The 27,609-nt window shown below is 37.3% G+C and overlaps 1 protein-coding gene across 18 annotated transcripts in view; it reads right to left on the reverse strand.

The window, feature by feature from the left end:
- NEB (nebulin) overlaps positions 1 to 25,413 on the reverse strand; it is a 116,133-nt gene extending 90,720 nt beyond the window's left edge. For 14 of the 18 annotated variants that reach the window (XM_062637760.1, XM_062637752.1, XM_062637751.1 and 11 more), the window contains exons 1-28: positions 25,281 to 25,406; positions 23,884 to 23,949; positions 20,208 to 20,252; positions 18,543 to 18,779; positions 17,403 to 17,510; positions 16,053 to 16,157; positions 15,628 to 15,732; positions 15,421 to 15,525; positions 14,601 to 14,705; positions 13,396 to 13,500; positions 13,102 to 13,209; positions 12,256 to 12,372; positions 11,497 to 11,598; positions 11,289 to 11,396; positions 11,077 to 11,181; positions 10,314 to 10,412; positions 9,716 to 9,820; positions 9,511 to 9,618; positions 8,555 to 8,866; positions 8,216 to 8,422; positions 7,466 to 7,570; positions 7,016 to 7,123; positions 5,928 to 6,239; positions 4,551 to 4,757; positions 4,213 to 4,317; positions 3,077 to 3,184; positions 1,894 to 2,205; positions 232 to 438 (exon numbers count right to left, since the gene is read on the reverse strand). In XM_062637760.1, coding sequence (XP_062493744.1) covers positions 232 to 438; positions 1,894 to 2,205; positions 3,077 to 3,184; positions 4,213 to 4,317; positions 4,551 to 4,757; positions 5,928 to 6,239; positions 7,016 to 7,123; positions 7,466 to 7,570; positions 8,216 to 8,422; positions 8,555 to 8,866; positions 9,511 to 9,618; positions 9,716 to 9,820; positions 10,314 to 10,412; positions 11,077 to 11,181; positions 11,289 to 11,396; positions 11,497 to 11,598; positions 12,256 to 12,372; positions 13,102 to 13,209; positions 13,396 to 13,500; positions 14,601 to 14,705; positions 15,421 to 15,525; positions 15,628 to 15,732; positions 16,053 to 16,157; positions 17,403 to 17,510; positions 18,543 to 18,779; positions 20,208 to 20,252; positions 23,884 to 23,916 — 3,783 coding nt within the window. In that variant the 5' untranslated portion in view covers positions 23,917 to 23,949; positions 25,281 to 25,406. Of the gene's footprint in view, positions 1 to 231; positions 439 to 1,893; positions 2,206 to 3,076; positions 3,185 to 4,212; positions 4,318 to 4,550; positions 4,758 to 5,927; positions 6,240 to 7,015; positions 7,124 to 7,465; positions 7,571 to 8,215; positions 8,423 to 8,554; positions 8,867 to 9,510; positions 9,619 to 9,715; positions 9,821 to 10,313; positions 10,413 to 11,076; positions 11,182 to 11,288; positions 11,397 to 11,496; positions 11,599 to 12,255; positions 12,373 to 13,101; positions 13,210 to 13,395; positions 13,501 to 14,600; positions 14,706 to 15,420; positions 15,526 to 15,627; positions 15,733 to 16,052; positions 16,158 to 17,402; positions 17,511 to 18,542; positions 18,780 to 20,207; positions 20,253 to 23,883; positions 23,950 to 25,280 lie in introns of all 18 variants that reach the window. The other 4 variants (XM_062637765.1, XM_062637766.1, XM_062637764.1 and 1 more) reach the window with 4 other exon arrangements.
- Between the last annotated feature and the right edge of the window lie 2,196 nt (positions 25,414 to 27,609).

Consider the following 27,609-nt stretch of genomic DNA (forward strand, 5'->3'; position numbering starts at 1 on the left):
CATCTTTACTCACATACACAGAAGAGAATTTTTTAATCTTTTTAAACAGAAAATAAAACCCCTTAATTACGAATAGTCTGAGGCTTCCAGCATCTCTTAGTGGCCAGTCTTAATGAAGCAAATCATTGTACTCATTGAAATCTAGTGACTTCTGTGGGAATGCACCAGCTCCACAATTTTGCAAGACAACGACCCAACCTCCGACTCATGATCACCTGCACAAATTCTCACCTTATTCATGGTCTTGGCATTTTGCTTAGCTAGCACTTGCTCCATGGCATCCATTGTAATGGAGTACTTCAGCTTGTCTGGGTGCTGGCGGTACTTCTTCTCACTGAGAATCTCTGTAGCTTTTTTGGCCTTTTCTACATCCAGTGACTGAATTGGTACCCAGCCAACTCCTCTCAACCAGTTATTAAAGTCTGATTTGTAAACATTCTTTTAAAAAATAGACAAAGAAGACCACAGTGAGACAAGGAAAATTAGAATGCCTACATAAATAAACACAGGTAAGGCCTTAAAACTTCTCCTGGTTATTCATTTTTTCAGGAAAATTTAGACAAGCCTGTTATAACTGTTACTGGTTTCCATATTCTTAGCATACATTAACAACTATGCACAGAAATTCTTTTCACTAAACCAGCGTGTAGAACTCTCACTACAAACCAAATGCACAGACCTTAAAACAAATTTTGAGTCATAAATACAAAATTCTATCAAAAATAAAATATTTTTCTTAACTGACACTCTTGTTTGTTGGTGAATAGTAGAATTGATTTAGAGAAATTGTTTCAACAACTTCTCTTAATTGCCTTGTTCTGCACAATCTTGAGTAGACACCATTCCTACTTAATCATACTTCAGAACAGATAAAGGTACAAAAATACTGCAACAAAAACCTGTACCTGAACTGCAGAGTTAGGATTAACAAGGAGAGTATCAGAGTCTGAGAGAAAGACTACATACTTTCACAGCATGTGTATACAGGGCAAAATTTGTCCTCATATAATACACTTCTCTGCTTGCAAACATCTGAGACAGCCAAGCAAGCTCAGCCAACACAGTAAGGTCAGGTAAAAATACAACGGGGAAATAAAAAAATTGAGATGCAAATTTCTGTATTCGAAAAGAACAGTGTCTAAAGCTTGGATCCTCTGTCTGTTGGTCAATGGGAACATGCACATGATCCTCTCCAAACAATACTTAGAATCTGAAGAACACTTCCAATCAGATTACTAACATTTTGAAGAACTTTAAATTTGTCAGAGGACTGTTAAATAAAGCAGATTAAACTAAATATTTCTGGGTAAAGAAGCAGTGCCTGAAGTTACACTACAGGGAAAAAGAAAAAAAAAAAACAGGAAATGAGTCACAGAACTTAATGGAAACTATGGAAACTACAAAGCTATTTTAGGAATCTTTATCGTAAGTGGCATATGCATCTGTGGGAGGACAAAAGCAGAAAGGAAAAGTGAACAAAATAAAATAATCTCAAATCCCGAGATATAATACAAATGTACATAATGCACATTTTTTGAAAACTTGAATAAAATATAGTCAGAATTTAGACTATATATAACGTACAATCAGACAACACAAATAATAATCACAGTAACAACAAATTCAAATTCAACTACAAAAAACATTAATTAGAAAAACACGTTCATTAGTCAAATATGTAGAGATATAACACAGGAAGTTGTTACTTGCTAGTGAAGTCCCTTATCAGCTATACATAATTCTGGTAATTTTTGAAAACACAGGGTTCCAGACCAGATATTTACATCTCAGTCTACTGTTAATCCAATACAGTTAAATTTTTACCCTTAAAACATCAACAGTATAACACAGTCATTACGAGAAGAAAAAAAAATGAGATTAATTATTACATACATCACTCTGAATCTGCATCACATTTCTTGATAGCTCCAGATTCACAGAATCAGGCAAGAGTGTATAATTGTGAATTGGCTGCTTATAGCCAGTATTTGTAATCACTTCCTGGGCTTTCTTGGCAGCCGTCACACTGAACATATCCAATGGAGTATGATATTTGGTCTTGGTGACTTCATAATCCTTTTTATATTCACGATCTGATTGCATTTTGGCCACATTCATGTAATGAACAAGTTTAGGATCATCCTGCAGGCTACGGTATCCAACCTGTTTGCCTTTACCTTTCTCATATGATTCCTTGTACTTGTACTAGAGACAAAAGAAAAGAAAGCCTTCACCCACTTCAGAAAGACAAAACATGCTTTTGATAATTTTAATACTGTGATACTCAGCATTTTAACAATTGCCATTCATTCTTAATAAACTTTTTCAGGAAAAAAATAGAACAGGATTGCTAGATTTTTCTGCTTTTTTGACTGCTGGTACAGACCTAAACCTAGATATGCAGTTACATGCCCTCCCTCGACATTGCCTCCGCCACATTATATTTTACTGCCATACACTTCTAACTCCCAGGAATGTTCATCTTTTCATGATTAAAAAGCCTAAGACTACCAGACAATTAGATGTCCCTATATTCAGCTACTGGAGGGAGGTAGTTTTTAAATGGGAAATGGAAGTCATTCTAGCCATTTTAAAGTTAGTAAATTTATTTCTGTGTTCCAAATCCCCTTTCACAGCTTGTGTCGGATGGCACACCAAGTTTTACTATTGCCAATTAATGTAGCTGCATGAACACAGCCACATTTCTGTACTACTCATGAATGCCAGTCAAGTAGAAATACAGGTCTCCAGCAATTAAGAATACAGCTCAGGTAAATTATAACAAAGGAAATTCCAAATAAGCTGGTGAATACATGAAGCACATAAAACAACCAGCCCCACCTCACCAGCACTCACACACATTATGATGCATTTCCAAAGCAAGAGGTTTTTTCAGACATTCATGTAAACATCTGAATTTACTTCTTATTTTGAAGTATCATAAGAGTTCCAGTTCTCAGGGTTAACTGTCTCTATACCATTATACATATACAGCATATATTCTATAGCATGCTATGTTACAGAAAGCTGTAACACAGTAGATGCATTTATTTCACTTCATGTGAATTATACTTACATCACTTGCAATATTCCGAGAAGCCTTAGCAGCAATGATAGGAATGGCATCTGGTTTCAGATCATATCCTTTTGCTATGGTCTTTTTCCAGTCTGCTTTGTAGTTAGCCTTATGGGGAAAAAACAGTATGAGTTCGCAAAGGTACAAGTAACAATTTTAACACAGCTGTTTAAGCCCATATTTTTATTATAGTTATGGGAATCAAAATACTCAGTTTAGTCTGTGCAATTGTAAGGAAAAATGTTGACCTGCACAGAAACTACAGCTATATTCTGATAAATGCATTGATACAAAGACGGGAGAGTCCTTCAAGACAATCAGTTTAACACACGTAGACAAACCACTAACTCTGTAAGCGTTTCCTGCAATTTTTATGCTGAATAACCCTATTGTAAGGCATTTTTGCCCTTGCTTTGAAAGCAAACCCTTTCTTATTTGACTAAACCTTCAGAATTTTTTTCCTGTTAGCTTAAAAATCAGGCCTTGTGATCTTAACAAACTGAAGAAAGCAGTCTGTCTGGTTTTTTGTTAGCAGTTAATATCTGGACAGACTATTAGTATTTCAAGGCTATTAAAGGAGATTTTACCAGGTTCTTGGAGGCCTGATAATGTCACCATAACACTTAATATCACAAAGGGAATAAATTTGATACTAATAATGGAGATCCCTGTGGTGTTGGATGGATGGAAGAAGTGATGAAAAGGAGACAGATTAGTAGCTGAACAGCAGAAAAAAGGCATTATTATCTTGACACAGGATGAGTTAATTTCCTTTGAAAGCTCAGAAGGAGGTAGCAACATAAAGAGAACTTGCACTGCTTGCCTCTGTGGTGTATTTCATACAAAAGTAGATTACATAAATCTCCAAACCTACAGGAATCTGAGTAATTTTCTCATTCAGTCTACCCAAGTATTTTGGCAATAAAACGTTACAATGTGTTTATGTTCATGAATGCTCAGTCAGTTTCAAAATTTACTTTACCAGCACAAAACTCACTGTCTTCTAGAAATAAGAGTTTAGCTGAATTCAGAGATTGTGCATTTCTATATTCAGTATCGTATCACAAAGTTATTTCTTCTATTAAGTAAATTACAAATCAATATATTATTGATCAGATTATTGGCTGTATGCTTACATCACTCAAATTGTAGGCATTAACTCTGGCTTGAATAAACTGAGGAACATCAGGATCCAGTGTATATTTGTGTTTCAGTTTTTCACCTTCTTGTTTGTATGTTACCTGCAAGGAAAAATAAACAAATACTTCTTGGAAAGCAGGTAATATTAGTGTTAACAAATAGAGACAAGGTAACAATGCTTCATTCTTACCAACAAATGGCAATCTTACTATTTTTACCATTTTTAAAATTTAACTTCTTTTTTTTGGATGGAATGTCAAACAGTAACACAGAAATCATAAATATGGCAAAAATTAAAATCACTATATTGCATTAATAACGAAAAATTCCTTACATCACTCAGCTGCTTCGTGTTGTGCTGAGCTAAAACCATTGGCATTGAATCTGGTATACTTGTAAATTTGATGGTGTCTGGGTGCTGACGGTATTTCTTTTCATTTAATGCCTCCCCAGCCTTTTTAGCTTTTTCAACATCCAGAGAACCAAGAGGACTCCAGCCAATACCCTTGAACCAGCTGTTATAATCTTGTTTGTACGCATTCTGAAGGAGAAAAAACCAACATGGATCAAGATTTTCCCACAGAACTGTAATAATTCTGTTTAAAGCAATAATCACATAGCCCAGCTAGCATATTCTACATGAGCAGGAAATATTTATAAATTCCTGAAGGGAACAGCACGCTCTTTTTATGCTTCTCTAATTTTATAAAGAAGAAAAACAAGTGTATTTTTGATTCATGATTCATGAACCCAGTATTTACTAACCATCCTTTTCTTTTACCTATGTGAAAAATTTCACCAACCTTCAATTCTTAGTAACTTCTAAACTACGATATAGTGACTGTTTAATTTGTTCTGTGTTTCAGCAGACTCTATGAGACCTGGCCTTGTACAGAGATTCCACAGTCTCAATTTTTGGTTTTTTTCTTATAGTTCCTCCTACAGTAAATTATGGAGAGTCCACAGACTGCAAGTGAAAAATTTATCATGGCTACAAAATATGCAGAAGGTTATCCCATATAAACATTCAGACAAAGTTCTGAATGCAAGGCTATTGTGTACACTCTTTTCTTAAGACTATTCCATGTTCTAACTCTAAAATGAGTGGTCCTCCACAGAGATCCACAGAGTCAAATTCTGCAGTATATACGGAGGTGCGGAGTGCAACTACGTATGCCCAGTCAACCATCTGAAACTATCTGCGAGGACCAAGAAGCTCCTAAGAGGTATCTCCTATACTAGAGATCTCCAGCACGTATTTCCAACAATATCAATAGCTCCATTTTGTCCACTCCTTCATCTTAAGTGATTAACAATAGACCCCCTACACTACCCTATCTATCTCCTGTAATAAAAAAGCAAGACAACTTAAAAGAAGTCTTAAGGAATAAAACAAAATTACATTAGTTAGTTGCAAAATAAAGTTTCGGGGGGGGGGGGGGGGGGGGGGGAGTTAGCTTGAATTCAGCATTCCAGAATTCAGCTCTATACTGATATGCCAACATCAAAACCCTGTTGATAAGAACAACACACCTGCAATTTGGTTATTTCTAAATGCCACCAGCTGATAAAACTTACATCTTCTCCAAGACATAAGAAAAACAGACCATTCCAATACAGTAATGGCAATTTCAATGGAATATAAACTCATATTTTATCTTCACAGTATGCAGGAAAACATCCATGAAATTGCTATCAATGAAATACTTACATCACTCTGAATTTGCATCATGTTCTTCGCAAGCTCAACATCCATGGCATCTGGCAGGTAAGTGTAGTGATGGATCAGTTTTTTGTAATGAGCATTAGAAGCTACGTCCTGAGACTGTTTAGCCGCCTGGATACTGTACATGTCAGGAGTTGCATGATAGTTAGTCTTGGTCTTCTCATAGTCTTTCTTGTACTCGCGTTCAGACTGAATCTTTGCTACATTCATGTAGTGAACAAGCTTAGGGTCATCTTGCAGGCTTCTGAAACCAACCTGTTTTCCTTTAGCCTTCTCATATGATTCTTTATATTTATACTAGAAACAGAGGAAAGAGAGTTGTATGGCTACTTATGTCCATGCTAACGCAAAAGAAAAGCTCTTATTGGAAAAAGCAGCTGCAAGCAGCTCAGAAGGATAAACTCTCCTAATTGGCACAAACACGAGCTTTTCTTGCTGCACCATCTAAGCCTGTACACTACAGGTTATGTGCACCACTATAAGATCATTCAGTATTAGCTTTTCTTTTAAGTAAGGGAAAACATTTCCTAAGCATTCCTGTGCAGAAAGGTGTATGAAAAATATCAGAATAATTGAGACAATCCTTCTCAGTCATTTGAAAGCAAAAGCAAACAAATGGCATATGACTGGAGAGCTGCCTCTAGTTATACAAAACCAATAGTACATATCCCACCTTACACAATTTGTACTACATGGCCCTCCAATTCATGCATAAGCCATGCTCCACTGTACAACCAAAAGCACCCTGAACACATGTTGTTGTCTGTAAATAGGTGCCAACGCAGTGTGTTTCTGGAAATTTGTCATAGAATGATTGCAAGAACTACCGATTTAATTTCTCCTGTGTCAAGCAGGTTAAGAAACACAGTATAAAAGCATTTGCCTATCTAAAGCAAACAAGATGAGCATAAAATAAGTTCTGTGCAAACTAGGCCTTTGGGAAAGACTAAGAATCGCCTTCTCATAATGCTGACTCTAGTTGAGACTTGTGCAACACATGAGGTCTACCAGACAGCCTGGAAGGGGCAACGTTCTACTAAATGTAGGATAGCATACCTGGAGTAGATACTTACATCACTAGCAATGTTTCTCGAAGCCTTGGCTAGAGTAATTGGAATAGCATCAAGAGAAACCTTGTTCCCTTTAGCTATTAGATCATGGTAGCCTTGTTTATAATAAGCCTAAAAAAGAAAATCCGTATTATTCCAGAGAATTTAGCAATCACATGACCTATATGCAAGTCAAAGCTATTCCTAAGCTACTCCAGGTAATTCTTTGGAAGCAGGTGCGGTGGGGATCATATACAACCCTTGGTCCTCATTTATAAGAACAGATTTATCTATTAATTACATTAATTAAATGATATCTGGTTGGAAATCCAAGTAACACAAAGAATGAAAAATTACACTGATAGAAGTTGACTATACAGAACTGCTTATCTGTGAAAGGAACCTGCAATCTCTAACATATTACTCAAAAATTCATTAATGATGCGTAAAAAATGTTGTAAAGAAGTCACTTACATCACTGATATTAGCTGCATTGTATCTAGCTTGGATAAACTGTGGAATATCCGGGCTTAGAGTATATTTATGTTTAACTTCCTCTCCAGAAGATCTATATAGTTTCTGTAAAATATATGATACAGAAATAAATCCTTTCCTTGTTTAGGTTACTGTAAATTAACTGAGGGTTTATGTTTAATTTTGCAAATAGATGTACATTGCCACCTATTTCATAAAGATTGAGCCTGCACTTTTCACACAGAGTTGTTAATCTTACTGAGGAATGCATCCTAAAAGCTTCATGCAGTCTTTACTCAATAAAATTAAGGCCTTTAATGGACATAAAGCCACATTTATGAAAGAACAGGATAATAAAGAGTAACACAAAACAAAGCTTCCTGGTTATAGTGATTGACATACTATGATTTGTCGAACATTATGTAGTTAATTTATTATTGCAGGTGGTAAAACATGAATAAACAACCTGGAAATTTCACATTTCTTAAATAAAATGTATTTCAAATGTACTTAGAATACAAATGGGCGGAATCAACCCATGTGAACTTAAAAAGCCACATGATTTCAGAGAGATTTACAGACCTATACAGACCTTATTCCCAGGCAAATCAGAGCACAAAACAATGACAACACAGGGCAACACTTTCAGGCTAACAATACTTTAAAATATTTTACAGACAATTCCCAGCTTTTCAGTAGATACATCTTTACAATATCTTTACCTTAACACCCATTTCTTTCTCTACTTACATCATTGAGTTGAACTGAATTCTGTTTGGCTTGGACCATTACTGGAGAGTCCACCACACTTGTAAATTTAATGGTGTCCGGATGCTGGCGGTATTTCTTTTCATTCAAGGCATCTCCAGCTTTTTTAGCTTTTTCTACTTCTAGTGATCCAATGGGGACCCAACCAATGCCTTTCATCCAGTTATTATAATCAGCTTTGTACACATTCTAATAAAGGAGTGAAAACAATGTTTTAAAAGTTAGGAAGTATGAAAAACAATTCAGGGACCTCTCCTGAGTCTTCACAGTTTTTGCTTAAGGCATCTCAAAAAAATTCTGTTCACATGAGGCTTTACTTACATCACTCTGAATCTCCATCATATTCTTGGAAAGCTCCACATTCATTGCATCTGGTAAGTAAGTATAATGGTGGAAGAGGTTCTTGTAATTAGTGTTGCTGGCAATCTCTTGAGCCTTCTTGGCACCAACAACATTGACCATATCCAATGGAATGTTGTACTTAGTTTTTGTCTTCTCATAATCCTTCTTGTACTCTCGCTCAGACTGCATCTTGGCTACCTTCATAGAATGAACGAGTTTGGGGTCATCTTGGATGCTCCTGAAGCCAACAAGTTTACCCTTGGTAAGTTCATAGGCTTTTTTATAGTTAACCTGTTAGAATATAACAGAACAAGGAAAATATCATCTAAGTAACTTAGCAATAAGTAATTAAAAGCAAAGGCTACCCTTTGTTTTCTACAAAGAGTATACCACACATCTTAATAAATCCAGGCATGTATCTCTTTAAAATTCAGTGACAAACAAATCAGCTAGCTTTCAAAGTAGTACTGTCTCACTTGTACTGATTATAAGAGAGAGAAGTCTAAAACACTAAGGGACCTCTGCAAGACCATCCCCAAAAATCTACCAAAAATCCAGTGATGACCTAGAGTCTTCCATCTAATTTATGATTCAGCCTATAGTTCATGACAGGGAGAATTCAGGGGTCCATTGCTCATAGAGCTGTCATTACTGACCTACTTGTCATGATTTACCTTAACCATACTGGAGCGCAAAAGCCTACTTATTCACGAGAATTAGATAATGTAAAAGCCTTTTCTAAATGTAATTATACAAATATGTATTGAAACAACGAAACACCATGAAAATATTACTGTGTTAAATACATCCAATAACAGGCCCAAAAAAAGCAATAAAGAAGTTATCCTATGTGTCCTTAATAAACAGAATTGCAAATTCTGTTTAAGTATAAACTCTTGTGAGTTAAGCAGTTCCTTCAGGAAGGATATACTTACATCACTGACAGCCTGCCTAGCAGCCTTGGCAGCTTGGATAGGAATAGCATCACTTTTTAGATCATATCCCTTTGATTTTAATTCTTCCAATCCCATTTTGTAATAGTTCTAGGAGAAAAGGTGAATTTTTAATAAGCAGCTACTAGCTAACAGAAACTATATCTTGTAAATCGAATTAATAACTTTAGATTCAAAATATACTCACATCACTAATATTGTAGGCATTAACTTTAGCCTGTATAAACTGGGGCACATCTGGAGGGAGGTGGTACTTATGAATAATTTCTTCACCTTTGGATTTATATATTATCTACAAAGAAAAACAATGACAGAAATTCAGCAACACAATATTTAGAGATTGCAAATGCTTAATAATGCAGAGTGATACAGCTTAAAGAACTGTTCTATGATTCTATGATTCTAGGATCTCATGTTACTCACTCACAAAGACACACAGATGAAATCCTAGTCCTTGCCAAGTGGTATAAACCCCACTGACTTAACTGGTGTGAACACATTGAGAATGACAGACACGAAGTTACAGACATACATACTAAAAACTGACATGAACAGCCAACTGAAAAACTGAAAAAAAACCTGATTTCCAGCTGATCTCCCACTGGAACATAACTGCAACTACCCATGAACGTTTTTGTGCTTGTGCGTGTGTGTGTATGTGCACACATTCACCTACGCATTCATTTCAGGAGTTCTCTTAAAACTGGATGATAAAGTAAAGGTAGTCAAGAGTGCAGAAACTGATAATGTCAGAGTGCAGCAACATATTTCCTAAGATTACTTACATCACTCAGCTGTTTGCTATTGATCTCTGCCTGCTTCTGTACTGGAGAGTCAGTCACTTGAGTAAACTTGGTTTGATCAGGATGCTTTTTGTAGGTGTGCTGAAGGAATATAATAAACATATTTACAGAAAATGCAAATAAGCAAAACTATCTTATAAGACATACCAATCTTGCATTACTTAGGATAGTTGTGGCATGCATGCAGATAAGCACTGTCCTGCACAATGGTTCTCATGTTACTTTTTAACATGATCAAAGAGCAAATAATTTTTTAAAGTATTAATATAAAATATTTCAATAGCTATATAAATATTATAATGTATGGCATAAATGATAATACATTATAAATATTATAGCCTATTCATTTTAGTATATTATATACAAATATATAAAGCATTTTCCAAGTATTGACAAAGTAAATAAAATTGGTATTAATAAAGTACCTTTAATGTATTAATGGAAAAATACATTGACTTCAGCAGGTAAATCCTGAGGATCACTAATTCAGTTTGGTACTACTCCAATTTTATGGTTTTACTTGTTAGAAAAAAAAAGATTATGCTGTATCTGTCTTGATCACTAGATGTCAGAAAAGGCTCTAAAATACAGCTGAACATGGTTTTTACAAGTCATATGTGCTAATAAGACTAAATTAAAAATCATCAAAATTAAGAAGAATCGCTCTGTAAGTTTCTGAGTGCCCGAGGCACAGATACTCTGCATGTAGTTGGCTACTTGATAACCACTACTATGCCGTACTTACATCCTTACACTGCTCTAACTTCTTAATTGCTTCATACTCCTGAGTTATGGTCTGAGGGAAGTAGCATCTTGTCTTTTCCTCTTCATACTCTGCTTTGTAATTTTTCTAGGAATAAAATCAACATTCAGTAAGAAGCCACTTACTTCTGTATGTCATGAGCTTTCTCTGACATGACAACATGGTGGTGAAAACAGAATGACAGCCACACTTACATCGCTCTTCATAGCTTCAACTTTCATGCAGTGTATCTGATGTGGGTCCTCAAAGCTGCCCACATAGTGTCCTAAAATATTTTTTTGATATGCATCTTTGTATTTTACCTGGAAAAATCATAGAATCACAGAATAGTCAAGAGCTGATAAACAAAAGTAATATCAGGAGTGCCAGTACTGAACAACACAACATAAATCAAATGCTTACGTCACTAAAATTCTTCAGAACACTATCAGTCTGGAACTTTGGTGTGTCACAGTAATTAATGCTGGTTCCTTTTGATTGTTCATAGGCTTCTTTGTATAATTTCTGCAGAAGAAAACAATGTCAGATAGTGAAGTATATTTCACTGCAACTCACTCACAACACATTAAAAATTACAAAAGAGTGAAATTATTGCAAAGAAAAGCTTTCCCAGAAAACTAAAAAACAGATGGCACTTTTTCCCAATGATTTTTTAAAACACCTTTTTTTGATTACTATTAGGCCTGTAATAGAAGACAGAAAGGCCTGACTAAGTAAGGGGTTTTGAACTTCTGACACTTAGAAATAAGCAGTCTACTTCCACACAGATGCAAACGGCAGGAAGAGACAGAGAAGGCCATTACAGTGAGTAACCAGAATACAATATTATAGATAGGTACCAGATATTTTATCATTATTGCCATCAGTTGAAGCTCCTTAAAACAGTAAGGGAAGAGCTGTCATTTAGTGATTTGTTTTCCATAGAGATCTAAGTGAACTATTCAATAATTAGCTATCCCCAAAACATGTTACAGCTATTGTTCCATTCTGCTTCGAAGAAATTACTCCTTACCTATACTGCCCTTTTGGGTGGGATTTCATGATAAATATTGATGTAGAAAACTAGAAATACCAAGAGATCTAAAGGAGAAGCCTTGTGAAGAAATGAAGACTTATTGTACATGACTAAAAATCATCCAGCTGTACTTTGATAATACTTACATCACTCAGCGCATTTCCTGCAGCTTTTAATTGCTTCAGCAATGGGTTCTCTGTAGCAGGAAGCACGTTATAATCTGCAATAGCTTTGTTCTTTTCATAGTCTGCTCTGTATTTTACCTTTAAAAAGTAAAAAGGGTGAGGTTTTAAAAATCAGTAATAAAAGCCAAATGCTCACAAACCTGTACTATGTTGAAGTTTTCAGGAAAATTTCCCCTGGTTTTTGACATATGATTCATGATGGCAAAGGACCATGAAAGGTACTCAGATCACAGGAGGGCATGGATGATAAGATGTGAGGCAGGGTCACAACATAAGTGAAAGCTATTCAGTAGATGTCCCCACCTCTAAGCACCTCTCCAGACATTGTAATTTTTCAAATATCAGCTGACATCTCAGAATAGTCATATTTTTACAAGTAATGACATAAGATTGTCTTTGCTGATGCATATACTATTGCAAAAAATGCAGAAGCCAAATTTTGTACTTTGAATAAAGCACAATGTCACTGAAATACACTGAGCAAGGATGAATAAATATTAAAATTCTGAGCCAAATTCAGCTAGCTTAAGTTGGTCTTGGTTAACAGTATGAATTTGTTCCAGCTAAAAGTTAGGCACATAACATCATTAGAACAAATAATGAAGCAAATTCTACTTCACTGGAAGAAAATTCTATTTCATGGGTACTATTGTGGAAGACCTTAAGCATGCCTAGGAGCTTCCTGAGGGAAAGCACACAAGAATACCTGTTTTGCTTGTAAGAAAATACTTTCTGACACTGACAAAACAGTTTCAGCACAAACTGGCCTGACTTCAGCTTTACGCTCAAGCTAAACAGATGACATACCTTACTGACGTTGTTTGAAACTCGCTTATTAGCTTCGTATTCTGGAGTTTCAGTCTGCATAAAGTAGATTTGGTCTTTCATGTTTTCAAAGTCTTCTTGGTATTTTCTCTGTTAGGAACAGAGATGAGCAGATAACAATGCACTTACATTATAAATCAGACATCCATGAAGTTGCTTATTTAGGAAAAGAGAAATGCTATGAATGGAGCAGGCAAAAGTCATGAGTATTTTCTAGGTTAACATAAACAGCGGATAAAGCTGTTCACGTCAAGATTTTCTGAAGAATTCACTTACCATGCTTAGATTTTCTGCGTTCATTTTTGCAATTGCAACATCATAGCATGGAGTTTGAGTCCATTTGCCTTTGATCTTGTTTTTATAGTCCTCATGGTAAATAATCTACCACCAAAAAAAATAAAAATTAATGCCTAAGATACAGTTCAATTTTCACTTGACAGATTTGTTTTTAAAAGTCTTCTTTTTAAAGTTGCTTCACATTTTATATCTGCCTTACAATCACTTTATCAGTTATTGTTAAAAGCACCTTAAATATGATCTGGCCTATTCACTTCAATATTCAGTTATTTCACTTAGTACCTTGCCTGACCAAAAAAAAGGATAAATAGGTGAAATAAGTCCCCTCTTATAGAGGACAGTTATTAATAGAAAATCTCTCTATGAGATATCACTAATATAGTCACTTAGTTCAGTTTTCTCATTGGTCACATAACACTGGGGCATAGTATTGCCCATGGTTAAACCAGAATTCATTGTTACTGCTGCTGAAACTTGTTGTAAGCAAACTCTTTAACATACGAATTGCCTGATGTATGTGATTTCTATTAGACTAGATTCAAACAGACGGAAATCAAGCAGCAACTGTTTACAGACAGCTCCTGTTTTGACTCAGTTTTCCAAACACATTTTCAGCCACAGCTGCTTATCATAAAAAATACAATTTCTCCAGTGCCTTTTTGATTGTTACCACATTGATAAAGACCATATATGCCAAAAATAACCTTTAAAAATTCTACATTTTATTATTTTGGAGATACCTATATAGCTTACTATTTTATTCATTTCAAAGAATTACAATAATGATCTTGCTTTTCACACTTCTAGAAATTTTTTTGATGACAATTTAGCTTTTAAGCTATGGAAGAATAAGACTAAAGAAATTTTTTCTAAATGAAATTTCTTCACCTTCCAGATGGGTTCACTACAATATTTTCTTAGTGGTTTTGAAACCATAAGTGAATACTTTAACTCTCTAATCTTAAACAGCAAATCACTTTCAACATACAGCAATAAAATCATGCATGGCTTCTTCATAATAGCTGAATTCTGAACTGAGTTAAAATCCTATTTACAAGATTATGCAACTTAGTGGGGTCTTCGCACGTGAGCTCTGGTCTTTTCTTTTGCTTTCCCTGTCTCTAGGTACCTTTTTGCCTCTCTAATTCCAAAAGTGAGAAAGAAGAGCACTGCATTCTACTCACATCACTCAGCTGCCTTGTCACTTTCTTGGCTTGTTCAACATCAGGTGGATCTGGCAGAGGAGTATATTTAGATTTTCGTTCATCATGCCCTTTTTTGTAGACAATCTGAAAATATGAAAGAAGTAAACAGTAACTAAGCATCAGGACATATACTCTTGACTTCGCTAACACCACCATTAACGAAAGCACTTCTGTCCACAGCCACTGCAGCACAAGCTCTTTCAATCAGTGTATTCTGGAAGACTATTGAGAAGCCTTTTGAGAAGGGACAATGGAAAAGAATCGGTTCCCTGGAAAAGTTTTCAGGTATATTACTCTGTTTCTGATAAACACGGAATAGTGAACTTGCAAACATCTGCAAAATTCACCAAAATCTTTGAGACCCGAGATCCTCGGTTAAAGAGTTCTATGTATCCAAGCATCAGCAAATCACATAGACTCATGAATTCCTGACTTTTCTTGACAGAGACAGATTTGTAGACCCATAACAATGAACTGGGCTCACAGCCAAACCTGAGAGTTTGTCCACACTTTTGAAAGATACTCAAAAGTCTTCTTATGGATTACCTCAGAAAATCTTCAATGATTAATTATTCCATTAATTCATAATCCAACACCAAATTGCCAACAGATTTATACTCTAATATAGAATACATATTTTTCTATTGAAATAGCACTGCTATCAGAACTATCAGTGCACACCTACACATTTTTGTTTTCTGTTCCATTATGAAGTTTATATTTAGCCCAAGTCACCCACCAAGTCTACCAAGTTACGCCGTAGCAGTCACCCAAGTGTCAACCAGGCTTTAATACGTACATCACTCAGAGTCTTCTGAGCCTGAGCCACCCTCCTGAGCTCTGGACTGTCATTGTATGGATAGAATAATGTTTTGTCTCCTTCCCAGTCTTCAGTATAGAGTTTCTAAAAACCAGAAAAATGCCAGAATACTTATTATGAACTAATCTCTGACTGGGAATGCTTCTTGCCCTTCAGCTGCCTAGGCCTGGCATATTTTTTACTTACCTTGCTGAACATTGCTGTGTTTTTTATTGCATTCACAAGTTCTGGAGCATCAGGGGGAAGCAGGTACTTGTCCTTATTCTCCTCCCAGTTCTGTTTGTATAATACCTGGAAAGAAAGATCAGCACATCGGTTATTCTATCATTAGGAAAAAATATTTACTTTAGTGAATAAACTACCTGCTCTAAACATCTTTTTTTCAAAGTGAAAGTTTCAAACCAGTGATGCCTGAAGACATCAACTGGAAACATTTAATATTATATCTATACTTGCATTATCAGCTTCTCTGCTATCTCTCCCTGTGCTTCTAAATTGTTCTATAAACATTTCTTTAGTGCCCTGAGCTCAAAACTTTATTCATATCAGTAACCTCACAATCCACTAAGGTTCACACCCTTTCAGAAAATCAGAAATCAGAACTCGCTTACCTTGCTCACTTGCTGTGACACCTTCTTTGCATGTTCTATATCCATGGCCTTTTCATCAACATGGCAAATAGTTTTAGCAACTTCACCAGCCATGCGGTATTTAACCTAGGTTAATGCACAACCAAATGCATTTATTCTTAAAGCAAAAACTGACACTTTTTAAAAAAAAAAGCAGAATATTAACATTTTGACACTTACTATTGTAAAAACCCAAAACATGAATTCAGGAAAGCATTTAGAACTAGTTGTTTCTTCAAAATTAAGCTCACGGAAACAAATGGATTTTGTGAATTGACTGACAAAGAAATGCAACATTGAGAAAGTTTCAAGAGATGTGAAACCAAGTTAGAGGTAGTGCCCTTCTGTAATCACAGAGTTTGTTCTAAGAGTACTTCCACCCTGTATAATGAAATACAGACATCCCCATGCTATGCAGTATATCTCAATTTCAAAGTCCATTACTATGTAAACACTAGCTACAGTGCCAAAACCAACACAGCCACATTACCATGCCAAACCAGCAACTTGGGCACAAAATCACCCTAATGCAGTTATATCACTTCGGCTTGACAGCAGGCTCTGCAGCGTTAGCATCTGGAATGCTGCATCACATTCCTCAATATATCCTAAGTCAGGAGTGGAGTAGAATTTAATTCATACTCTTCTGAAGACTGACTGGGTTAGGTGACTACCCTCTCAGCTTTAGGAGTTCCCATTCCCAGGGACTCAGCTCCCCCCATTTACTGTACAAAGAAAGAAGCCTCTGTAGGTGGATTTCAGTTTCCCAGGCTGCAAGGTGTATTGTTGAAAGGTAAACTAGAGCTGCTGCATTTTTCAGTATCGGTTTAGGGAAGTGACTTTCAGTTGCTTTATGAAAAAACATTTACATGTTTTCAAAACAAAATTCTAGGGTTATTTACCCAGCGCACAACTTAACCTCAACAAAAATTCACCAGGCACATCATTCATGATTACTGCAGGACATTGGGTGTGGAATCTTCAAATTCTGTGATACAGACATTCCCATCATCTCCCATGCCTGTAACTTCCAAACAGAAAATTTTAAACCCCTTTAGGCACAATGGAGCAGGGTTATTATTCAGCTAGAAATGAAACATCACATCTCCCTTCCTGAAAGGCCTAAATTCCAACCCACATCACAGAACTCAAACTTGTCATATACTCTGTATTCCTTGCTCTTGAAATCTGATAAAGTTTCTGCTAAACATTCAGACTGCCTTATTGCAATGTCAACAAAAATGTATCGCTTCTTATCTAACATTTAAAATTGTGACTTAATTTGCTTCTTTAATACTCACTAACATTTTTTCTTACACAATTGTTACCTACCTCACTGAGCTGGTCTTGCACTTTCTTTATTCTCCGAATTTCTGGAGTATCAACTGTGGAAGCATATGGCTTTCCTCTTTCTTTTCTGAATTTTTCTTTATACTTGTTCTGAAAGAAAATATTGACAAATGTAACTAAGACATATCCTGAAGCCCTGGAAGAAATGTGTGCAGCAATTACTGACTTATTTACCTGGTTAGTATAGGAATTTGGGGCAGATTATTTAATAATACCAATTAGCATTACACAATCACATTTGCAGAGTTATGCTTATTTTAGCCAACTGACTTTCTTTCATCTTACATCCACAACAGCAAAATATCAATTTCTAAATTTAGAAATGGTTTAGATCACCTCTGATTATATTCTCCTCGGGAGCTTAGTATTGATAAATTTACAGTTATTTGGTTCAGTGACCAAAGATACAGAAAATATGTGGGTGAAGGTAGAAGTCCTAGATCTATGATCTCACATAATCCTTTAACAGCAAACGATGGTAGGTAACATACATTAAAATTTAGGAAAAGGGATCTGACACCATCTACATCAGCCCACAGTAGTCGTTTTCCACTCTTCACAACATTGTAAAGACATCATACAGTATTAGTCAACTGGACTTTGGTATCCTGTACCAGAAATTTAGGCTTGTTATCATTCCTATATACTGTGCACAAGGATTTTTCTTGGATATAGGTAGAGGGATAGAGAAATATAGTATCAAATAGTACATATATAATCATATATTTATAGTATAGTATATAATAGTATATTTCTCTATATATTGAGAATATACATTGAGTAGTATATTCAATGAGGTTTGCTGTTCAATAGACACTAGTCATTGTTATCATCATTCACTCAAATATCCAAGTCAGAGAGTGCAGGAGTCCTATTAACTGACATCTCTGCCAATCTTTAGCCATTTCTTGTGCTTAATGATTACCTAATGCACTTAAGCAGGAAACAGGCAAGATGGGCTAACTCAGAGAAGGAAATTTCCCACTTCAGGCAAGTAACATTTATACACATGATGAAACAAAGTACAGGAGACAAAATAGTATCATGAAGGTTTGCAATAATCCCCATTAAATATTTTTAAAGTTGGTGTTCCTCAAAAATAAAAGACATGGGACAACTTACTTCACTGAACAGGTCCTTCATTTTATTACTGTGTTGCAGGTAAGGTGTCAAAAACTTAGATGGGTCCACTTTTGTCCGTATTGTCTTCTTTCTGACTGGAGGTGCTGCATCTTCAACAGATTTTTCATGTTCAACAGATTTGTCATGTTCAACAGATTTTTCACGTTCAACAGTATAGGTAGTAGTTTTAGGACCTGTGAAGTCTGTACTAACAGTCTCAGTGATCTCAGTGACCACCTGGGAATAAAGAAAAACACAATTACTTGCTTTACAGCTATAAAAGTTTAATAAGAAAAGCATTTTTCATCTCCCCTAGCTAGTAAAAGGATGCTCAGTTCTCAGGATGCTCCAGGAACCACCTGCAAGACAGAAAATCAGAGACACTTTTCCTGTTGGGCAAAGTATGCTGACTACACATCACCCAACCTAAAAAAAAACACAAGGAATTAACTGACTGACTGGTCTCTGTATCAAATTCATGTAATTCTCCAGAGGCACCGGAAGAGTGGGGCTCCTGCTGCCTTTGTTCTATACACATAACAAAACGTGAAGCTATGTGTTATAAAAAGCTGTAATATATTTCTAAGTATCTGTCATAGTTTACACACTGCCAGTAACTCAGTTCCATGCAGCCGCTCGCTCACTCCCCAGCTTCTTCCCTCCCCAGGTAGGACGGGGAGGATGACTGGAAGAATGTAAAACCCACAGGTTGAGATGAGAACAGTTTAATACCTAAAATCAAGTACAATATAATACTAATACTAATGATGGGAATAACAGAAAGGGAGATAAAACAAAAGAAAAAAAAAAACACTGCAAAGAAAAAACAAAACCAACAGCAACAACAACAAAACAACAGAGAAAACCAACAAAAACTCCCACTAAACACCAGTGATGCACAACACAATCGCTCACCACCCACTGACCGATACCCAGCCTGACCCGAGCAGCAATCAGTCCCTTCCAGGTAACTCCCCCCAGTTTCTATACTGGGCATTACATGCTGTGGTATGCAATACGCCTTTGGCTAGTTTGGGCCAGGTGTCCTGTCTCTGCTTCCTCCCAGCTTCTTGTGCCCCTCCTCACTGGCAGAACATGAGAGACTGGAAAGTCTTTGAACAGGGTAAATGCTACTTAGCAACAACTGAAGCATTGGTGTGTTATCAGCATTGTTCTCAGACTAAAGCCAAAACACAGCACTGTACCAGCTACCAGGAAGAAAATTAACTCTGCCCTTGATAATTCTGTTCTTTTTTAACATTAAAGATTGGATTTTGTCAATATGTTACCCAAATAACCTAGCTGCCTGTGTTTCCTATTATTAACACAATCTGTTGCTTCATTTTGTTAGCTCTTCTGCAAACTGGGCAGAAGCAAATGGAAGACACAGGGTGGGACAGAAATCAGGACAGTCCTTTTCTGATGGACATAGCCACAGCTCCCGCTAACGGAAACCAATGAGTGGCAGATAGGATACTCAACGAGCTAGGAGTCCTCCAGATCATCCCACAACAGTCTTGAAAGGGAAATAAAGTTTTAAGAAGCAACTGTTCACTGATATTTGTGTATTTAATATGAAAAATTAGTCCATGGAATGCAAAATTTAGCATTACTTTGTAATTTCATGCATATATAAACCACATCCAACATTACAGGAACCTTTACCTCATATGGCTCACCCTCTTCAATAGTTGTCTCTTCAATGTAATACTATTAAAAAGAGGGGGAAAAAAAAATCATTGTTAGGTCAGATGATCAGAATAGCAAATTGTAGCTTCTGTTAAGCTGTTTTAAAAACACACTTCTGGGGAAACAGGACTGTAGTTCATAGGTACCTATGTGGTCACATTTGCATCGCTGGTAATTCTGAACATCTGTTTGTTGTTTTTTTTTTCATTAATGATTGGATTTTTTCCATACATTCCTTCCAAGTAATTAATAAAGGATCACTATTTTAACTACAAGAGGGAAGACAATGATGACTGCATTAAAAGAAACAATTAGCATGCAAAACCCCAGGAGTTTCCAAGTCCTTTGTAATACACTGAGAGGACTGTGGTAGGTTTATCTCTCTAATGCTGTCCTCAGAGTTTTTCCTGCCTACAGATCCTTGAAGAACACCAGTAATTAGTGGCTGCTGGACTTTGTACTACTAGCTAGACTTTGTAGTACTGATCACAATTCTGAGCTCAGCAGCTCAGCCAATTTTCCACCCAATTTATTGATCACTTGCCCATTCCACATCTCAGAAATTTGGTGATAAGAAGACTACAGGAGACTGTTTCAGGAAACCTCCTAAAGTAGTCAAATTGTGCAACATCCACTGGTCTCCCCTTCTCCGTAACAGCAGTGAACTCATTATAAAAAGCAATGAGTTTGGTCACCCATGATGTGCCTTTGATAAATCAATGTTCACTGCTCCCCATGACCTTCATGTCTTTCATGTGTTTAGAAATAGCTTCTAAAAGTATTTGCTCCATAGCCTTCCCAAGGTCTGATGTGAGGTTGACCAGCCTGTAATCCCCTGGATCTTCTTTCTTGACTTTCTTGAAGATGGGTATGACATCTTTTTCCAGTCAGCAGAGACATTCTTGCATGACTAAGAGCTTTCAAAGATGATAGCAGCCTTGCAATGTCACCAGCCCATTCCTTCAGCACCCATGGATTCATGTCCTCTGGTCCCATTGAGCTGTGTACATCCCCATGTTGTCAGCCCTAACTGTCTTCCTCTGCTGTGGCTACTACTTCATTCCCATATCTCTGCTAGGAAGGTCAAAGACGTGGAAGACCATAGGACAAGCCTTATCAAACCTGAGGCAAAACAGGCTTCAAGTACCTCAGCATTTTGTCTGTTCCTTGTAATTCTGTTTATCTTGCTCACTCTCTGAATCTTCAACTGCACAGTCTCATGGTCGCTGTGGCCTTGGCTGCCCTTGACCTTTGCATCTTCCACCAGTTCTTCCCTGTTTGTGAACAGCATGTCCAGCAGAGCATCTCTCCTAGTTCATTAATCAACTGCACTAAGGAATTCATCTTCACAGTACTTTCCCAGAATCCTCTAGGTTGCTCATGCCCAGCCACAGGCCCTTCCAGGGGAACCTGCAGTGGTTAAAGCCACCCTTAAACACAAGAGCTGTGCCTATGAGCCTTTCTCCAGCTGCCTAAAGAAGTTCCCAGGGTGCTACATCTACTCTGAAGTGGCAGATCTTCACGTGGAGCACGAACCTTCCTCCTGTTGCCACAAAACATGAGCTTCCTGCTTTGTCCATTCTGATGGCCACCATCCATCACCCATTTAACCACCGTCTCCAACTGGCACTCCGTCCTTGCCACGTGTGGCTCTGCCTCTTGCTTTTCATGAAAGTGCTACCAACAAACTCTTCCTCACTTCCATTTCGGTGCAAGCACGCTCACCCCTTCCTCCTGGGACCGGCAGTGCAGCTGACCCGACCAGAACACATCTTCCCCGGAGCGGCAACAAGGGCTGTGTCTTGTTCCTCTGTGGGGTTCGCTCCCCGCTGGCAGCTTGCCGTGCCCCGCAGCGACCGGGAGCCGAAGGAGCCAGAGTCAGCTCGGAGAGCAGCAGCGGCGCAATCACGGCACTCGCTGCCGCCCCGCTCGCCGCAAGCCGCGGCCACACAGCACATGGCGGCCTCACGATGGCGTCGTCCCGCCGCTGAGGGGAGCCGCGGCGCCCCTCGCTGCCTAATGAACAGGAATCCACTTGCGGCGGCCGCTCTCGTAAGCAGCAGCTGGTTTAGTCGGAAGGTGCTTGTCTTGCCGCTGGCTTCCAGAAAGGAGAAAGCGTAAAATGGAGATTTTATCTTTGACGATCTACTCAACAGTGGTTTGCTCAGGGTCACATACCAAAACTGGGGGAACAAAACCCCCTTTGAATTAAGCCCTAAAACAAAAAATCACATTAACTGTACCTCGACGTTAGGATCACGTAAGTAGTCGATACTTTTCAAGCTTGGTTTCAACCTTTCAAGGGTTGTTTTGAGGCAATTACTGTTCGCTGGCCCTACACCGTGTTTGACCCACTTTTCACAAAGCCTCGAGTAACTCAGCCGCAAAGGTTTGTGTCATTCACTGTGGGGCGTTGCACACCACATATACCTACAGTGTTCAGTGCAGCCTAATAACTCCAGAGAGATGGAAAGTAGTGTCTTTAAAGTCTCAACGTTTTCTCAGCCACTAATTATTCAGCAACAATTTTCTACTCTTTTGGAAGATTAATTTCTGATAGTACACCTACTGGTTTAAAATAGGCGGTTCATACAGAAGTGTAATTCTAGCTAAGAAAACTTTGGGAAGGCTGACGCTGCCTTAAAATTGTACCAGATGCTATTGTTCTGTTTTCCATAACTTTTCGCTATGACTATCTCAAGGGAAGCTACTAAAGCAGTACTATCTCAGTGTGCCCTAGGGATGTGGTTACAGGAAGGTGGTGATTAAAAAGTAAAACCAAAGAATGAAACAGAGCTGTGTAGACAAAAAGCCCAACATACCATAATTCCAGCAGCAACAAATAAACACGGGAAGCATAAAGGCAATTGCAAGTAACATGGTAATAGGAAACTTAATGAAGGACTGGTATCTTTGTAGCTAGGTCTTTAAAATGGACTTTATGAAGAGTAATGCTTATTTTCCAAAACACATTAAACTAATTTAACTGGTAAACCATTTGACTTGACTGCATTCAGTACGTGAAATGTACAAAATCTGCAGTCAGGACTCAACGCTGTCACATGGCCTGAAATTAACAGTCCATTATATACATGAAACTGTTAGTTTAAATGCCCTATTGGCAAATCAGTCCCTGATGCAACTCCACAGACATCTACAGGTTTAAATCTAGCTCCATCTCTGTGGCTTCCAAGGTTATATTGGTTAATGGTGGCATAAAACTGCTGCATTTCTTCATTTCAGTGGGCGCAGAGGTGAGGCTAGAAAGTGGCTTCCAAAGTCATCCTCTATAGCATGGATTGGTTGACAGAGGGCAAGCTAGAAGGGAAAAGAGATGGCCCACTGCATCTATAATTACATAGAAGAGTAATTACAAAAGCTTGCAATGTAGGTGTGGGTTGGTCACAATCCTTATTTAAACAGAACAGCTATGACAGGAACCAGGGAGACTTTGCTCCACTGAGAGCAACTTTGTTGTTGCTGTTGTTGTTTACTTATTAAATCATTTAATAGATATCTAATCATACCCTATTCTTCAGAGAGCAAACAGCAAGCAACCATCTATGCTCAGAGCAGTGTCTCATTAAAGTGATTAATATATTCATTCACAAGGCAGAAAACAAATATTTCTACTCTCAGATTTTCTTCTTACCTCCACAACTTCCTCATATTCTTCTTCCTCCATTTTGAGGGTATTCTTCTGTCTCTCCCCCACTCACTAGTCATGCAGCAAATGAAAGTATGAAAACAGCATTAGCCCAAGACTGAAAATATGATGAACTAGCAAAGTTCATAAAATGCCTGAGGTCATGGTTAGGAACTAGTCAGATTATTACAATGTTGTTGGCTACTTAGTGAAAGAACTTGAACAACAGAGATAAAGTTGAGATCTGGCATTACTTTGACTGTTGTGGGAAAGCATTGGATTAAATTGCAAATATACTAATATGTTACAATTTTTGGACAAATACTTTATTCTAATAGTTGTAACACCAATATTGGAATTCAGTTAAACCATAAAAGAAATTAAAAAACAGAGGAAGAGAATTCTTGAAGTCTGGTTTGGGTTTATTACAGTAAGATTATTTGAAGAATTTTCCTGTGACTATTTTATACTATTTCATGACATTATTCAAGCTCCTGTTTGAATGGGAGCTTTATCTATATATTCTACTATATTAATTCATAAGTAAAAGCATAATATGGAAAAAGTTTGTAAATATTTTAGGGGACCATAGGTTAATGAGACATTTTTTGTCTTCCCAGCATTATCCTACATAGATGGTCTGGGTTATTCTTTTGTTTAGCTCTTGTGACTTTTTTCTCTCTGTTTCTTCAGACCTGGAAAATGTGGAAATCCATACAGTTGGCTAAACTACAAAGTACAGATGACTGTCAAAACCTTTAAACAAATTAATTAACACAGCGATTTTGCTGTGAGTCAAAGCTACAATTTTCCACCAGAGAGTACAGATCTGTTTCTAATGCTGGTAGGGGATGAGGCTTTGGAACAGCTGTTCCTGAGTCCAAAGATATTTGCCGTGTAAGCTAATACTACCAAATGACAGGGTGGTTTTGTTTAGCTGGCTAAACTGCAATTCCTTCTGGGGCAAGTGAAGTCTAGTAATCAGGTTAAATATAGGAACCTAAAATACTGTCCCTTTTTAGTTTCAATGTGTTGAGAAAAATTACCAACAAAAAAAAAAAAATAGTTAAACCAGATTCTTAACTATTAAAATACATGAAGAATAACTCAGAAAGTGGTATGTTGTATGAACAAGTAGGCCAAAGTTTATGAATAAACCCAAGAAGCAGAATTGCATATAAGGATACAATCTATACAGTCACTACTGTAACCTCCAGTTATACTTCCAAAACACAGTTTTGGGTCCTTTCCTCTTACTGCAATTTGCTACTAGACATCCAGACAGAAAATCTGACTTCTATGGGCATGGCACGACGACTATACCCAAAAAACTACAGAACTGGTAAACAGCTCAAGATCCTGTTCTAAGGAAAACAAGTGAAGTGTGATTAAAATGTTCTTACCAGCAACATCTAGTAAATATCCTTAGGAGCAAAGCCTCTCCAGTCCTCCCTCCTGAGCAGCACTGGGCAAGAGCAAGCCTGATAGAGCATCAGCTCCTAATTACGTATGTGAATAGCACAGCCAATCTGGCTCCAGTCTGCTCAAGTTTCAGCCCTAAATATACTTGGTGACCCCAGAGGAGGCCACCTGTTCTCAGCAACATGAAGGAAAAAGGAGCTGGGCACTTCTGTGCTCCCGAGGAAACCCAAAACACACCAGAGCTTGACTGCACTTCCCCACATCTCCTCTGAAATGGATCCCTAGGCAAATCCAAGGGAGCACTGTAATGGAAAACCATGCACATTTTCTTCTTTCAGCATTGATAATAATAATTAATTTGAATTAACAGAGATAATTTCATTCATATATTGCACCTGAATCAAAAATACCTGAATTCAAGAATCTCTGAACTTCAGAGAGAGAGGAGTCTAGACTTCAAATGAAATTTTTAGTATCAGTCTGTCCTTAATTTCATCCCTTAAGTATACCTGAAGTGCTTTATCAACTTAACTAGAAGTGAAGTTGAAATCGTGTGTCAATAGTGTTATCGCTTCTTATGAAATGTTACATCGCTGAACACATGGACGCAGGAACATGTGAAAACTGACTACTTGCAAAGAAAAAACTTTCAAGGAACGCCATTAACATTCAATATGCCTGGTGAAGAAAGACTAAGAATACATGATAAACAGAGTAAGTAACAAGGGAGGAACTCCAATGCACAAAGTATTTCAGAAGGTCAAGAATTATATCATGGATGGAGTAGAATCACAGTAATGATAACAGAAGTGACCTCTTAGGCCATCTAGTTGTCTCACATTATAGGATTGGCTTTAGTTCTTCAAGAAGGTCCATTTAAAAGCCAGTATCAACAATAATCTCTTTTCATGTACTATGTCACATAATTCAGTAAATGACTGTGAGGAGACCTTGAGAGACATCTTCTTGTTCCCAAACACTTTCTACAAGTTAATATTTATATCCAGATGAAATATCATATCTCATTCACTACTGCCAAGAATTTTATACTTTGCACAGACACAGAGCTGTAGATCCTTCCCTTTTTCTTTTCAGGCAATCTATATGCTTGCAATTACTTAACATTTTGCTTCACTAGGCAATCGTTCCCTTTTAAACTTATTTCTGTTTATTTAAAAGTCCTTCAGTTTCGTAGCACCTTCTTCTGAAGATGTTCAGAAGTGAATATAGCATATTAATGGAGTCTTACAAGAGCAATGCCAGCTTAACCTTCTGCTCTGTGATCCAGATCTCATGTGTGTGCATTCCAGTAATAACAAAGTCATTTTTTCTCCAAGTACTGCTTTCAATTGATTAGATGCATAATGTGACATCTACATAAGTGATGACAAACCTTTATGTAGTGAATGGCCACATTTTTTTTATTAAAAATGCAATTCATTATTATAATTTCCAGCTCAAATATCAGTTAATGCCAAAGTTAGTGCCATGGCCAGTGACTCACTATCCCCCTTGATTCTGGGTTCATGGCCTCTTTTTCAGACTCAACAGTTGTACTTTACATTGCTCTTCCTATAAGTGGCATTCCCCCATGGTTAGTGCTACAGTATTGAATGTTGTTATGCCTCATTCCAACTACCTGATTTAAATTACTCTATCAACAGAAGCTTGTATTCCTCTCTCCTGATGGTTATTCTGGCAAAACCAGCAAGCATTTTCAAACAGGATGCAATTTTCTCTACAAGTTTTTCTTGCAAGTTTCTGAAAATAATCGCTCCCTTACTGATACACTCCGCAACTTCTAGGTTACTATAGCATCCCCTTTAGACTCTTTTATAGTGCCATTTGGTACATCTTATTTAGAAAGATACTAAAGAAGGCCAAAATTACATGCAAAATGCAAATACCATTTTTTCTGCTATTGAAATGCAGATGTCTTTGGTGTGAAACATGGCAGATCTTTAGCAGCAGCCAGGGCTGCAGTTCAGGGCTGGAAATGAAGCATGGAATAAACCATCAAAATTACAGAAGGGGTTTAAGAACCAAAGGTATTATTGCCTAAATGAAAGGTTGGACAAACATAAGATTTATGCCCTGACATCAGAACATGAAGAAGGTAGGAGAGTGCTCTTAGGTCACCTACAGCTGCTAGCAAATCTTTCAGTTCTTACATATGCTCTTTCAGCTCCAAATCTCTGAGAGCAACTCTCACAAAACTACCACTGCTAGTTTCAGTTTTGTTTAAAACTGAAAAAGAAACCCCCCAAAACCAAAACAATCCACTACATATACTGTGATTTCTACTCAAGT

Source organism: Pezoporus occidentalis, unplaced genomic scaffold, assembly GCF_034315485.1.
Source record: "Pezoporus occidentalis ecotype Australia unplaced genomic scaffold, CSIRO_AGI_Poc_V1 ctg54, whole genome shotgun sequence".
Lineage (NCBI taxonomy): Eukaryota > Metazoa > Chordata > Aves > Psittaciformes > Psittacidae > Pezoporus > Pezoporus occidentalis.